Raw genomic sequence first — 13,769 nt, forward strand, 5'->3', positions numbered from 1 at the left:
ACGAGGGCGTCCAAACGATATTGGAGTAATATTTTGATCAAGGGCGGCCCAAAAAAAAGTCAACTTGGGGATGGATGGTGAGGTGGTTGGAAGGGCATCAAAACGATAATGTCGGCCTAACTCCCGCGGTTCATGCTGGCTCTTCCAGAATCGGTTAGCGCAGTCGACTACCAACTGGGAGCTTTGGATCTCTGAACGAAGTCGGAGCTTCCTCTGGAGTCGAACCATCAAATCTATCCTACTTCATGCCAATGGCAGAACGACAGGCGATCATTCATGCCTACCGCCAACTATACCGTCATGGTCTAAAGGCCGTCAACTATTCAACGCCCGCTCGCCATGTCCTGGTGCAGACTCTGCGCTCATCATTCCGCACGTCGCCAGCTCAAGATTTCGATTCTCTGCGGATAAATAATACCTTGAATTTCTTTCATAAAGCCGCCAACATTGCAGGTATAGAACATAAAATTGTGAGGAATTTGCTCATGATTAAGTTTTGGGATCAACCTGGTCGTGTAAGAGCCAATCTGCGGCCGTGAGTCTCCTTTCCGAGAGCGCGCATGGGATATTCAATTAGAGACTGTGTCTAATTGGCTTCAAGAATCAGGGGACTAGATGTTGACCAAAGAGATCCGAAAGTTCGGAAAGATTCACTTGGACAATTCAAACGAACGCTATTGTTTTTGAATGAAAGCCTGGGAACATGTTTGAGGTAGCAGGAAAAGATCACATGATTGCTGTCACAAGCTACCGTTTCCAGCTGTGATCGAAGTTTCCGGATGTTACCGCGGGCATATAGAACGCCCAATACTGAACGCTGCAAGAACCACTTATCAAAAAGTTGAGGGCAGTTACTCTCAAATACCTCATCCCATGTCACCTGGAAGAGCCTAACCTTGCCTCTCTCCAGCTCTTCCATTTCAAGTGCATGCGGTCGTACGCTGGATAGCAGATAGCAGCAGACAAACGTACAAGGTGCTAGGCAGTGCTAGTTGGTTATCTGCCGTTGTCTACCGGCTCTGGGACGGCACCTAAAGGAGAGGAACATCGCTTTGCCGGGCTTCCTGTACCAAGAAGCCTGCTCCCTTGGGGCTACTCCATGGTCAGTGGCAGGTGGGAAATCCTTTGGTTGGTGTGTGATCGTGATTTTGACAGTGATTGGAGCATGACCTTCATTCCAAAACAAAACATTCCTAGGCTGGCATCTCAATGATAGCTTGCATATAGCCATCTGTATCCTGATCAGGACCTCACAGAACTACGCGTATCCAGTCTTGGTTTCAAAGTATTGGCGTTGGTGTATGTTGAGGATGGTCGCAACTGTGATGGAAATAGGATTCTGAGCAAGCTTACATTTCATTCGCAATGTACAAATCTATCTGACTCCAGTCAATGCATTGTCCTATAATAAAGGATGGAAGCTCTGTTCATAAACTCCCAACACCAGATTCACATAATTGTATGAAGGCGTGAATAGTGGGCCTGCCAGCTAACGCCGATGTGTTTTGATCATAATCATCCATTGGCCCAGCCGGTCTCGTCATTTATAGTCTCGACTGTATATGTATTATCGATGCCCGAATATATCGATACCTTCGTCGTCTTCATCCTCCTCATCTTCCTCCTCTTCATCTTCCTCATCATTCTTATCATCTGATTCGCTGGAGTCAGATAGCTCCTCCCCCTCCTCATCGTCGTCAGCTGGATCTGTTCCCCTGCCGAGAAATCCATATCTATACTTGAACCTGGTACCCCAGATGGTAAGCTCGCCCTCACCGTCATTCACATCATTCTGGCTCAGCCGGCTGCTGAAGAAAGATGTCGAGGTAGACCTTTGTGACTGGCGGTCTGGCGGTATGCCGAAGTAATTGCTGATTACAGGTGAGACTGCACGACTGCGAGTAAGGTTATATGAAGAAAATTGCCCGGATGGATTGGTAGATCTCGATAAGTTGAACTGCGGATGTGGGCCTGCCCCTGGCGCTGAACTGGGATCGGCTTGCGATCGCGCCAGAGGTGGCAGCGCCGAGTCATCCAGACCGTGGGAAGATGACCTTAACCTGGAAGCTGGAGAACTTTCATCTTCAAGGTAGTGCTCTGAAGAACCTGGAAGATTCCCTTGAAGAACACTAAGTTGAGTGGTATTGTATGATTCACACCTAAGCCGGCTATCAGTAGCTTTTCTGGTCGAAACTTGGATTACACTTACATATCACATCTTAGGCCCAGCCAGTGATATTTGACAATCGATTTAGTGCCACAGTCATTGCAGGTTATAATAGCTTTGGTATCTTTGAAGTCAGCCGGCATCGGTTGGCTTTGAATGGCCCTATCCAAATTTCGGAACGTAGCCTCCATATTTGTAATGGTCTTGCTACATATTGGGCAGCGGTAAGATGATTTGGAATATTCAGATAGACACCGTTGGTGAATGCTGTGGCCGCACCGCATGAACACAACTGTCTCTGGTGAAGTGAACATATAATCCCCGCATATTGGACAATCACACTGAGTCGAACGCTCGATACACTTATGTGTTGTTTCGATTGATATAGGGAGACACACACTGCAAGTCTGGAATATAGTTAAGATATAGATCCATTGAGTTACCTCATTTGGGCTATTACTTACCTTGCAATGAAAAAAGTCTTTACCTATACCCTTGCCGATACGGCAAATGCCACAGTCGTTGCAATGATATATACTTTTACTAGGATCATTGTCCCAGAGCTTGCACTCGACACAGTAATATTGCGCTGCTAGTCCGCCGCACCACTTACAGTATTGGGCAGCTGGCTGGGCATGGCCGCATAGCATACATAACATGTTCTCTGTTTTGGGGCGATTCAGATGATGGTCTTCAACCTCGTCATGGCAAAATCGACAAGTGTACCACTTCTTGCAATCGAAACACTGGAGTTTGACGTTTCTTTGATAATGCGGGCACCCGAGACATAGCTCTTCGAACTCTTCAGCATCCGCGTCATCGGCATCGTCCACAGGCAGCTGTGTTTCTATTCGGGGATGAAAAGTTGGTTTTATATCTTCTGCAGTCAGGTTCTTGAATATGTCCTGTAGAGCGGAAATGGCTGTAGAAGCCGAGGATATGGATGGTTGATCGAAGGACTGACCGCTCCACCGATTTGGAGTTTGAGCACCTTCGGGGGGCTGAAAAGAAGGGGTTGGAGACGAAATCGGTAGGAGTCGGCGTCCGGAGCAACATTGGGATGAATTGTACTTTTCTGTCATTAGCTCGTGGATCATGCGAGCCTGCTCGGTGCTGGTGTACCCCAAGTCTCGGATAGCATGGATCCGTTTCCGCAAGGAACCCATTCCATCGTCCTCGGGGAGCAAGGGTGGCCCACTCATATCTTCTACTGGCGTTTGAGTCGGAGGCCCCTGGGATTCTTGTGTATCACCTGCAACCGTTCGAGAATGGCGGCGTGTCATAGCAGAGACAGTGTCCGTTTGTGTGAGTGCGGCAGCAGGATGGCCAACGCTCGTGCGGGTAATATTGTCTCGGATCTGCTGATGTGTGACTTCGAGATCAAACCCGCCATGTTCTGATCTGAAGGTCGCGTTCAACTCAGAAGATGCACAGTTCGAGTCGACCTGTGAGGGTGACAGTGCATTGGAGGACTCATTCTCAGTCCCAGTGAATTCATTACCCCCCGAATGCTCCTCCAAGTTTTTATCTTGATCTAGATCTGACATATTAGGGCTCGTGATACCATCGCTGCGATTGTTGCTCGCCGAATATCCTATTTCTCGAGACGTAGGCTGTCGATGTGAAGAGTCATCATGAGACGTGGACTGGGAGCTCGATTGCTGAGGTAGGTGGACAGCCTTTTGGATGGCGAGTTCAGAAAAGACAGAATCTGTAATCCTGCTCATGAAATCTGTCTCTGCGATCGATGTGAAAGCTTAGGGGCTGAGAGAGTCTGCATGGGTGGGAACTTAGGACCCGATTGAAGTTCAGATGAGTAAGGTTAGGTATACCTCTGGACCTTCCGCATGTGAAAGGGCCAGTCATACGGTAACCGGCCTTCGGGCTCCGATCACATGATAGTTATTTTACTTTAACGGCACGATTTTTTTATGGAGGTTTGAAATCTGGGTGTGCTTAATCTGAGCACTACTTGACAAGCATGAATACATATTTTTAAGTAAATAGACCTAACGCTGGTGGTCGATTGATGTTAGTGTTTGTATGCCGCCGAGAAGTAGCTCCGATGATTTCATTCGGCTGCGATTCGTCCCACCACCACAACGAATTCCACCAACACCCAACAGCTGGGAAATATAGTGCACGGCGCTTTCAGATTCTTATCTGAGGATGGTAGGGATCCAGACTAGTGGAAGAATGTGATTGATTAGGTTCTGACTTTCACATCATTCTCAGTCGAAGCAATACCTTTCCTACGGCTCTGCAGACAATAGTAAGCTAAGCTTTGTATAATTTTTCTGTTGCTCTTCGCTAAAATGCAGTAGCTCACCCCACTGATATATTTGCTTTGGCTGTGACCGACAAGCAGATTTTGTCAGCGTCAGGGTCCAATGCTCTCCAAATCCATTCGACGACCAACCCTGATTTTCCCTTAGTCCAAACCCTTGAAGCCCACAAGGTCGGATGCCATCATGTGGTGACCGATGCAAAAGGATCAAGGGCCGTCAGTGTTGGCTTTGGGGGTGAGGTCGTAGTTTGGGAGTCTCATGAGGGGACGTGGTCTAAGACAAAGGATGTCGTGCTTGCGGATATCTGGGCCGTTGCCCTCTCTGCCGACGGCCAGTACTTAGCCGGTACCACGCAGGATGGTCATGTCAAGGTCTGGGACTTGAACGCAAACGAGGAAGAAATACGTGATCACGAAACAAAGGGCAGTTTTGGAACCTGCATAGACTTAGTAGGCATCCCGGGTCTATCGTCTGCGCTATTCAAATCTGATATTGTTTGATAGTCACCGGACGGGCGATTCATTGCCAGCGGCCATGAGAATGGCAGCGTGTACATTTTCAGTACAGAAACGGGACGCATGCCATTCAGTCTATCAGGTATGTCCCACACTTAACACTCGCTTCCCCGAGATCAGAACGCGCACTTCCAATTAACCGTCTCAATAGGTCTGGTGAAACCGGTACGGTCCGTTGCCTTTTCCCCTGGTGGGAAATTCCTCGCTGCAGCTGGGGACTCTAGGGTGATTGTGCTATATGATACATCCTCTGGAGAGCAGGTGGCAAGCCTTACCGGCCATGCTGCATGGATTCTATCACTCTGCTGGAGCAATACAGGAGAGTATCTCCTAAGCGGGTGAGTGTCTTCTCTTTATCCCTTGTGACCCCGAGCTGATCAAATGGTAAAAGGTCATTCGACGGCAAGGTCAAAGTTTGGTCAATTGATACGAGGAACTGTGTTGCAACCCATTCCGAAACTGAAAGAGCCATTTGGAGCGTGGTATGGTTGCCTAAGGTCGGAAAGTCAGAGGGATTTGCTACGGCTGGTGCCAATAGAAGCATATCCTTCTACAGGGAAGCTACAGGAGGTTGAGTCGCTATGTTCAGCATCAAGCCAGGCCTCGTGCAGTTCTGATTGCGGTCACGACATCGCGTATCATGAACAAATGCTGAAATCTGCTTACCTTGTTCTTAAAATTTATGTGCTCCATACTTACATGAGTCTGCGCTCTATGTAATACATACGTACAGAAAGCCTAAAAGCCCTCTTGCTGCTCGGCCGCACTGGGACACCCTGACATTCAGCATGAATATCTGATTATTTCACGCCATTAAATGTCTCAACCACGAGATGCTTGCGGCTGCTATACTCTGAACGCAAAAACATCTGTAGATACGCTTAGATAAGCACACCGGTTGCGGGCGGGCGGGAGCTTCGATTGCCTTCTTCTGGCGGCTTCAGCGCACGTTGACACCGGATTAGTCGTAGCATTAACTTATCATTTTCCTGACGATGACGATGGCAGCAGCGGCGGCGGCGAATGGACCTGGATGGTATTACATGACTTGACCTCTACTTAATCTAGCTGATTTATTTTCGCTCCTATCTCCCTTGAATTACTCTTTACTTCTTGGCTAGGTACACCCGACCTTGGATCCTCCTTCCATCTTTGGTCTACGTTTGCTTCTAAAACACAGCACGGATCTTTTTACAGCTCGGGTTTCGTCTTAGTCAAATCACAAGGAAGCATTACCTCCTTTTACGGGGTCTTCCACCACGACGGTGTCCAGTGACGCAAATACTCGGCCTGAAACCGTTCATCTTAGTTTCACTTCTGCACGACCAAATCCCTTTCATACTCGGATCTCGCAAAGTTGTAACTACGGCGCCAGCTACCGTGTGCCACTCACTTACTTTCCGCTATCGATAGCGATCACCCCTCCCGGCTCATGACCGCCCGCATGCATTGAGAAACAGCAGTACAGCACTGCCGCACCATAAAACAGATCATGATCCGACGCAATTCGGATGTTGAGGTCCAGCTGCCCGATGCTGACCCTGCTGTTGCGCCAGACACTCTGAGTGAGCCGGACATAGACATGCTGTCTGAGAGCTCCGCGCCTTCACTGAGTCTTCCTGCCCACCTCGCAACGCGTTTCGCTCGTAAATCTAGCGTGGCTCGACGTTCCTCCGCCGCTTCATCCCGACGAAGCTCGATTTCTTCGTTGAGCTCGCAGCATTCAAATGCCACCTCCCATGGCGCAACCGCGACCGATCATATTGCGCAACATCTCCGACGGGCGTCGATTCTTGAAAGCCGTAAAGCAAGGCTAGCGGACCGTGCGTTACATGCTGAAAAGGTGAGGCTACGTGCCGCTTTAACGAAAGCCGCTACTCGAAACCTTCAAAGAGAAGGGAGAGCCCTGGCCGCTCAACAAGCTCGTGAAAGGTTGCTGGCAGAAATCACAGCCAAGTGTGAGGAGGAAGTTAGGCGCGCGAAGAAGAAGGCGGAGGACAACCGTGAGAAAAAGGCTGCTGAACACGCACGCCTTCGAATTGAAATGGCAGAGAAACTTGCGGAAGCAGAGAAGAGACGGCTTCTATACCAGCAAACCCCTAGGCGCCACCGTACAAGCAGTTCTACAGTCGAGGAGAAAAGAAAAGTTACCATGAAACGCCTTAGTGAAGACGCCGCTGCGCGCAGAATTCAGCGGGCGTGGAAAGCATATCATGCCAAACTCATAATCAAAGAGTTTCTTGCTCTCAATCTCACGAAAGAGCGCATTCGCGACATGGCTTTCGAAGATGTTGGTTCCTTGTTGTCAGAGGAGAGAATATTATCTACCACTGCTCAAGTTCTCCGATTGTGCGGCTTGCAAGATATGACAAGCGGAACCCTCGGTGGCAGAGGTGCAGTGCGCACGTTCCTCAGCAGCTATTTAATCGTCACACACCCTGCAGAAGTTTTGAGTGGCGATGGTGAACAGGAGCAAGACTTGATCTCTAAAGCACGTGAACTCATCGCAGCTTTCGAACAAGTGACGCCTTTACTGTCGTCTGGCTGTTGCGCTCCAGAAGCCATTTCCACTGAGATTCAAACCCTGTGCGAGGAATACAATGTCTTTTTCTCTGCGTTTCACGCGTGGAAGGCACATGACTCTAGTGTTCTGATTGAGATTATGCTAGCTCAATTCATTGAATTGGAGTTGATATGGCAGACAGTCAAGGACGACCAAGCTGGTGGTGTGGCAGATGACTATCGTCAGGGCATCAGGCAGAATCAAATTTTACTCCTTGCCAGACTCAAGCGCCTGGCAGGCTCCGATAAAGCAATGCAGATGGTTCGCGATGCTTTGAAGAAGGCTAAGCGACAAAAGAAACGGTCGGCTTCTAAGCGAGCCATTCCACGGTCAGCGGAAGTCGCTTCTGCCACAACCACTACAGAAGCTCTAACTGAGAGCGTGGCATCGCCGATCAGTGAAAGCTTCAACAACGTGGAGAGCGCAGTACTACAGGAACTAGAGAAGCAACGTACATCCCCACATGAACAGTTCACCAAGATTCTCACTGCACTGCCTGAGAATCGTGCCTTGGTTCATGAACTCCTTATCAATAAAGATTTCAAGATTGACGAGAAATCGTATACAGAGCCGCGCAAGCGGGTCATGGAGCACATGTGTGCTCTGATGCGACGGGATATTGAAGCTGGGTCAGGTACGAATTGGATCGTTGCAATGGCTACTGTTATCCAGGATCGTTTACTGCGCTCCCTCCGGCCCGGCAATTCTCTTCATGTGCTGATTAGTGAGGCCCTCGACCCGTCGTTAGTAGAGAATCAGTGTAAGGCTGGAACTTTCTCGTATGATGCCTTTTTCAACTTTATGGCGACAATCCTTCCGAAGCTTTGTGCACCTTACCGTGACCCTGTGGTTAATGCCTTTGCCGAGGATACGTCAGGGGATGCCATCGACCGCTTAGCAAGACTCATGGGCATTATCGATTTATTATCTCTGGATCATACAAACTTTATGATTCACGTTGCTGCTCCTCGGCTCATTCAGGAGGCCCCGGGATATGAACAAAGAACGTTCGAGAGAGGACTTCAAGATGGATCCCTGGGTATAGGCAAGAGCCGGCGTTTCTGGCGGACACATCGAAAGATCGTCGCTGACGAGATGCGAAAGCGCGATCCTGAGGATGTCCACGGGGAGCCCCAGCCACCTGCCCTGAAGGTTTATGCCCATGGCCTTGTGGATCTTGTTTTCAGCAACGCGCCTGTATCCGATGATCTGATTCCTGAGACCCTAGAGCTGGATCGCCAAAGACTCAATGCACTACATTCTCAGGCCTTCAAGATAGTAGCCACAGCTTCTATACTCTTGACCGCCAAAAACCTACTGAAGCGTGATGCACGAGCGCAATGGAAGGCTGAAGCCGATCGGATAATGTCACTGGATCTTAATGACGTTTCTTCCGACCGCATTCAGTCAATACTCGAGTCTACTCATCCAATGCCTCCCACGGCCAGTGCCCAGCTGGCAGCAACAATCAGACGAGTGCTTCCACCAGTCATGACAGCATGTGCAACGGCATCTTCCTCAGCGGGCCAGACTTTGGTTGAAGTCCATACCGAGATACCTGCACAAGACGCACAGTCCTCGGCGGATGCGGCCAATCCTGCGACGTCTAGTGTCGCCGGAAGCGGCGTTTCTAGCTTCGCGGATCCAGTTGCGCGTCTAATACTCTCCCGTCTGCGTGCACATGTGCTTTCCCGCCTCAGTGCGTCGAGCGCAAGCGAGAGAGTGCGGGCGGCAAGCACGGCTAGTCAAAGTCTGGCCGGGGCAGGAATGCCCGAGTTCGTGAGTCAAGTTGGCCAACTGACAGAGGAACTGAATAAAGTGCGTGAGGTGGATTGGCTGTGTCATGGCACGGTCTACGAACGGATTCTCGGCGAGAGCGGGCCTCTGAGCCCTACGGGGTGAAGGATCTTTATTATATGAGTCATGTGCTTCGTTCATGCTTCGTTCTATTGTATCGAGGAATGGTTCTTTTCCCTATATGTAGATTCTTCCGTGAGTTTATGACAGCAATTGCACACAGTTATTGTTGACACGTTTGGAGTGCCTCATATGCGGATGGATGTGCGTATAGCCATATGTGTACCTTGTTTTGGGATCAAGTTCATGCACTTGTGTCTTCGTCTGTACTTCGTACTCCGTATCTATATTGTTGGAGACTTCCGCGGACATGTCTGGAACCCCACCAAACCTGAGTTTCTCTCCGCCCTCCAGTCTTCAGCAACGACACCAAGATTCCCCAAAGAACGACTAATTGCGTTAATACCAGATCGTATCACTCATGATGACGGCGCCCGATGCTGTTCAGTCCTCTCCTAGCCTCGCCCTTAGCTTTCTTTCCGATCTGACCCCGCCGTCCCTCGAACGCACATGGCTTACAGCACCTCATCCAACCCTTCCCCTCGTCGCAACCTGCAGCTCTGACAAGACCGTTCGCGTTTATTCCCTGGTTAACTTTCGCCTCCTTTCTACAATCTCTGGCGGCCACAAGCGAAGCATCCGCACCTGTGCCTGGAAACCTAACGTCTCAGGCGAAAGCGTCCTTGCGACGGGAAGTTTCGACGCAACGGTAGGCATTTGGAGACGATGGGATAACTATGGAGAGGAGGCAAACTTAGCGCAAGGGAATAAAAACACCAAAAACCTTGGAGCTGAAGAAGACTGCGAAGAAGACGAAGACGACGAATGGCGTTTTGCCGTCCTACTCGATGGACACGACAGCGAAGTCAAATCCGTCTCGTGGTCTGCATCAGGCATGCTTCTTGCTACGTGCTCACGGGACAAATCGATCTGGATCTGGGAGGACCTCGATGATGGAGACAACAATTTCGAGACCGTAGCTGTGATGCAGGAACATGAGGGGGACGTCAAATGCGTTGCCTGGCACCCCGCAGAGGAATGTCTTGCCAGTGGTAGTTACGATGATACGATCCGAATCTGGCGTGAGGATATCGATGACTGGGGCCAGGTCGCCTGTATCAAAGGTCACGCGGGAACGGTCTGGGGCATTGACTGGGAGGATACTGAGAATGTGCCTTTCCCTTCAACTTCCAATGGCGTATCCGGACAGGAGGAAGAGTGGAAAACATGGCATGCTCTTTCGGGATCTCGTCTTGTGTCTTGCTCGCATGATCAATCTGTCCGCGTTTGGCGACGACAGCCAAAAGCGCAATTGAACACCGCTGGAACTAGCTCGATACCGAGTATAATCCGCCCGTCCGGCACGGATGAAACGTGGGAGGAGGATGTTGTTCTCCCGCATGCGCACGAGCTTCCGATATACGCTGTCGCTTGGAGTCGGCGAACTGGCTTGTTAGCCTCTGTCGGCGCTGACGGACGTATTGTGGTCTACGAGGAGCGATTTGTTTCGTCCCATCCTGAACCTCAGGCCATGAATAGTGATGAAGTCTCGCCGGATCTTGGCGAGGGAGTATGTGCGCCGCACCCACCTACGGAATGGAGCATCGTTGCGGTCGTAAATGGTGCACATGGTATTTATGAGATCAACCATGTTGCGTGGGCAAAACGTGCCGACAGATGTCGTGATGGGAATAAGGAGGAGGAGGTGTTAATAACTACCGCGGATGATGGGAGTATCAAAGTGTGGACGTTGACAAGGTGACCTCTGCACCCGGTGGACGTTCCGTGATACAGTTATGTTGTATAATAATGTGCTTGATGAGGTATGGGGTCAAGGTATAGGCAATAGAGCAAAAGCACAGATCTTATGCAAGAGGCAGGCCAAGTCATAAGTTATGTCTGGTTAAAACTGTATTCCACGCCTATGTTGCTTGAACCTGGGCTTGTATATGGCGGCGACAAAACAAATCTTATCATAACATCCAAAAATGCAGGCAAGCGAGATTACGTTACAAGATTATCCTCGCTTTTCGATAAAGATTCTTGAGCGCGTTGTTGATCCTGTCGATGCGCTTCGTCATCACTGTCTTCCCCGACAGCATAATTTTCCCGGCCCAGGCCCGGCGAGTGTAAGTCATCCAACTCAGCCTCATCAAAGTCACCGGCCTCCACGTCTGCGCCGTTACTACGATTGTTATGAAAACGCCCCAGGATAGAGGTTGTACTTGGGGACTTAGGGGCAATTCCGCTGTAGCCATTGTGTCGCCGGCGACTGCGCCAGATGAAAAAACCCCAGACCAAGACACCGATGATAACCACGACGAGGACGGCTTCACCGGACTTCGCGTACGCGTTCCACTCGGTTTCTTTAATCTTCTGCTGCTCTTCCTCTTGGTGAACTGTGCTGTTGGGATGACCGCCCACAGAAGTTTGAGGCAACGGTTCGCCATCGATGCGTGAGTCCGCAGGTGCACCGCCGATACTGGCGATATCAACGTGCATGAAGCGGTCCACCATGTCTCGCGTGCGGCGAGGAAGATCGAAGGGGGCCATGTGACTGGCGTTGTAAAGGAGAACGTAAGTCAAGTTCCTCGCATACTGATAGTAACCGGCCGGCTCATCTTCGAACGTCCAGTCGTGTCGTGGAGCCCATACGCCCGGAGATGTTTCAAAGCCAGTACCACCTGCCCACTTCATGTTGCTGATGAGTTGCTCAGTCCCAACGTGATTGCATATTAGATCTTTATCGCCGCTGAAGAGGAGGATTTCGACACCCGACTCGAGCAAGCCGGGGAGCAATTTGACTGATGGTTCGGATTTTTGCGGCCGAAATGCGGCACCCACATTGCCGTCACATTCGTCCCAGCCTGACTCTTTCTCTGGGCTGATATTCAATGCTTGAATCACCTCGTAGGTATGTAGATATGGCTTCACATCCACCAAGTCTGGCGGCCAGGTCGTACCACAAGAGCCGTCCCTGAGCCGAATATCATACATATTGATGCATTGGTTGTTCGAATCCACAGTCTTGTCCAGAAGCTTATTCAAAACAGCTTCACAGTCCGTTATGGAAATTTTGGGTCCAGTTTCCATCTTGGATTTGCAGATAGAGAGTAAAGCTTCAAGCTCTTTTCCAAGCTTGCTACCTTCCTCAACAAGACCTTCTTCATAGGCGAAGCTCAAATATGCCGGATATTGTTCCGCCGGTGATATCCAACCATTACCTATAAGAAGACCGCGGAGATTCCAACGCGCACTGCCAGAATGTTTTTCATGGATATCTTTGTTTCGATCCTGAATAGCTTTCGCAATGTATGGAATATATTGGCCCGCATAAGATTCGCCAGCGATGTAGATCTGTCAGGTCTCGCAAGTCAGCTTAAAAGACATCATAAGACAGAGGTCTAAGTTCGGACATACATCATCTCGCTCGTACTCGGGAAACACGGCGAACCATTTTTCCAAGAAAGTGATGAATTGTGCAGCCATTTCATCTAGTTCATGCAGATAGCTGTTGGTATTGGCGAAGCTGAAACCGGTTCCAACAGGCTGATCAACAAAGAGAAGATTCGCGAACTCGTCCCATGATCCCTCGTTATATTCCAGAGTCTCGTTGTCTTTCAGACGATACGGGCCAATCTCCATCAGCGCGCCATCCATGGAGCTGCAACCGGGTCCTCCATTCAACCAGATTATTGTTCGCTGGCGATTTGCAATGTGCCGATTTTGATAGTGCCAGAAAAAAAGATGCCCATTGTGCGCCGGGTCTACCTCAATATGGCTTGAAGGGGGAAGAAAGTGTTAACCGTGTATCGACGCGGGAAAAGGGTTCGGTGTGAAACTCACCCAGCATGCATCTTTAATAACGGGCCCTCTGGGGCCCCGGGTAATGATTCCACGTAATAGTCGGCTGCAGACTGAGCTAAAACTGCGATGGGATTAAGGAGGAGTAGTGACAATGCCCATGTTGAATAGGAGAACTGTGAGCGGCTTATCCTCCGAGAGGGTTGCCGGAATGAACAAAGACCCATTCTATGAACTGAAGATCGCCGGCGTAGTTAAAGGTAATAGTTCAGGGAACTCGATCGGAGGCTTCAAGGACTCATTGATAGCGGTAGTCAAATGCGATGCCGGTCCAGAACTCGCGCTTCGTGAGCGCCGCGAGGCCAATGTATATACTGCCGGAAAAAAGGAAGAACGAGCAAAAGCACGAGTGGTACAAAAGTGAAGCAGATCGAGGGGAGATATTATTGGAAAGAAAAGTGAAGAATACTCCGTAGAGGAGGATGTGACTATGGTGAAACTGAGGCAGCGTGGCCATACGTAAGCTTCTTACCAAGCCTTACCTTATCGGGTTCCACTCAAAGCGGCCAAGATGT

At 49.8% G+C, this 13,769-nt stretch overlaps 7 protein-coding genes across 7 annotated transcripts; 4 read left to right on the forward strand and 3 right to left on the reverse strand.

The window, feature by feature from the left end:
* The first annotated feature begins 193 nt into the window (after positions 1-193).
* BDW70DRAFT_78711 (uncharacterized protein) lies at positions 194-852 on the forward strand. The gene is made up of 2 exons (XM_073744851.1): positions 194-535; positions 602-852. Exons 1-2 carry the CDS (start codon positions 246-248, stop codon positions 714-716), a joined length of 405 nt encoding a protein of 134 aa, XP_073594378.1. The 5' UTR covers positions 194-245; the 3' UTR covers positions 717-852.
* Positions 602-1,374, reverse strand: BDW70DRAFT_139521 (uncharacterized protein). The gene is made up of 2 exons (XM_073737397.1): positions 911-1,374; positions 602-847 (listed from the first exon to the last, which is right to left on the reverse strand). Exon 1 carries the CDS (start codon positions 1,229-1,231, stop codon positions 989-991), a length of 243 nt encoding a protein of 80 aa, XP_073594379.1. The 5' UTR covers positions 1,232-1,374; the 3' UTR covers positions 602-847; positions 911-988.
* Positions 1,375-3,974, reverse strand: BDW70DRAFT_139522 (RING finger and CHY zinc finger domain-containing protein). Its single transcript, XM_073737398.1, has 3 exons — positions 2,632-3,974; positions 2,210-2,574; positions 1,375-2,159 (listed from the first exon to the last, which is right to left on the reverse strand). The coding sequence occupies exons 1-3, from the start codon at positions 3,892-3,894 to the stop codon at positions 1,568-1,570; spliced, it is 2,220 nt and encodes a 739-aa protein (XP_073594380.1). The 5' UTR covers positions 3,895-3,974; the 3' UTR covers positions 1,375-1,567.
* Positions 3,975-4,121: 147 nt separating this feature from the next.
* On the forward strand, positions 4,122-5,777 carry BDW70DRAFT_139524 (SKI complex subunit WD repeat protein SKI8). Its single transcript, XM_073737399.1, has 6 exons — positions 4,122-4,339; positions 4,403-4,439; positions 4,492-4,904; positions 4,959-5,052; positions 5,122-5,308; positions 5,362-5,777. Exons 1-6 carry the CDS (start codon positions 4,337-4,339, stop codon positions 5,543-5,545), a joined length of 918 nt encoding a protein of 305 aa, XP_073594381.1. The 5' UTR covers positions 4,122-4,336; the 3' UTR covers positions 5,546-5,777.
* A 190-nt stretch (positions 5,778-5,967) lies between these two features.
* Positions 5,968-9,623, forward strand: BDW70DRAFT_78799 (IQ calmodulin-binding motif domain protein). Its single transcript, XM_073744854.1, has one exon. The coding sequence runs from the start codon at positions 6,463-6,465 to the stop codon at positions 9,433-9,435; it is 2,973 nt and encodes a 990-aa protein (XP_073594382.1). The 5' UTR covers positions 5,968-6,462; the 3' UTR covers positions 9,436-9,623.
* cia1 (iron-sulfur cluster assembly protein CIA1) lies at positions 9,624-11,273 on the forward strand. Its single transcript, XM_073744853.1, has one exon. It carries the CDS (start codon positions 9,812-9,814, stop codon positions 11,150-11,152), a length of 1,341 nt encoding a protein of 446 aa, XP_073594383.1. The 5' UTR covers positions 9,624-9,811; the 3' UTR covers positions 11,153-11,273.
* Positions 11,274-13,663, reverse strand: kexA (serine-type carboxypeptidase kexA). Its single transcript, XM_073744852.1, has 3 exons — positions 13,237-13,663; positions 12,811-13,171; positions 11,274-12,747 (listed from the first exon to the last, which is right to left on the reverse strand). Exons 1-3 carry the CDS (start codon positions 13,419-13,421, stop codon positions 11,395-11,397), a joined length of 1,899 nt encoding a protein of 632 aa, XP_073594384.1. The 5' UTR covers positions 13,422-13,663; the 3' UTR covers positions 11,274-11,394.
* Between the last annotated feature and the right edge of the window lie 106 nt (positions 13,664-13,769).

This window comes from Aspergillus foveolatus (genome assembly GCF_047715535.1).
Source record: "Aspergillus foveolatus strain CBS 279.81 unplaced genomic scaffold BDW70scaffold_37, whole genome shotgun sequence".
Classification (NCBI taxonomy): domain Eukaryota; kingdom Fungi; phylum Ascomycota; class Eurotiomycetes; order Eurotiales; family Aspergillaceae; genus Aspergillus; species Aspergillus foveolatus.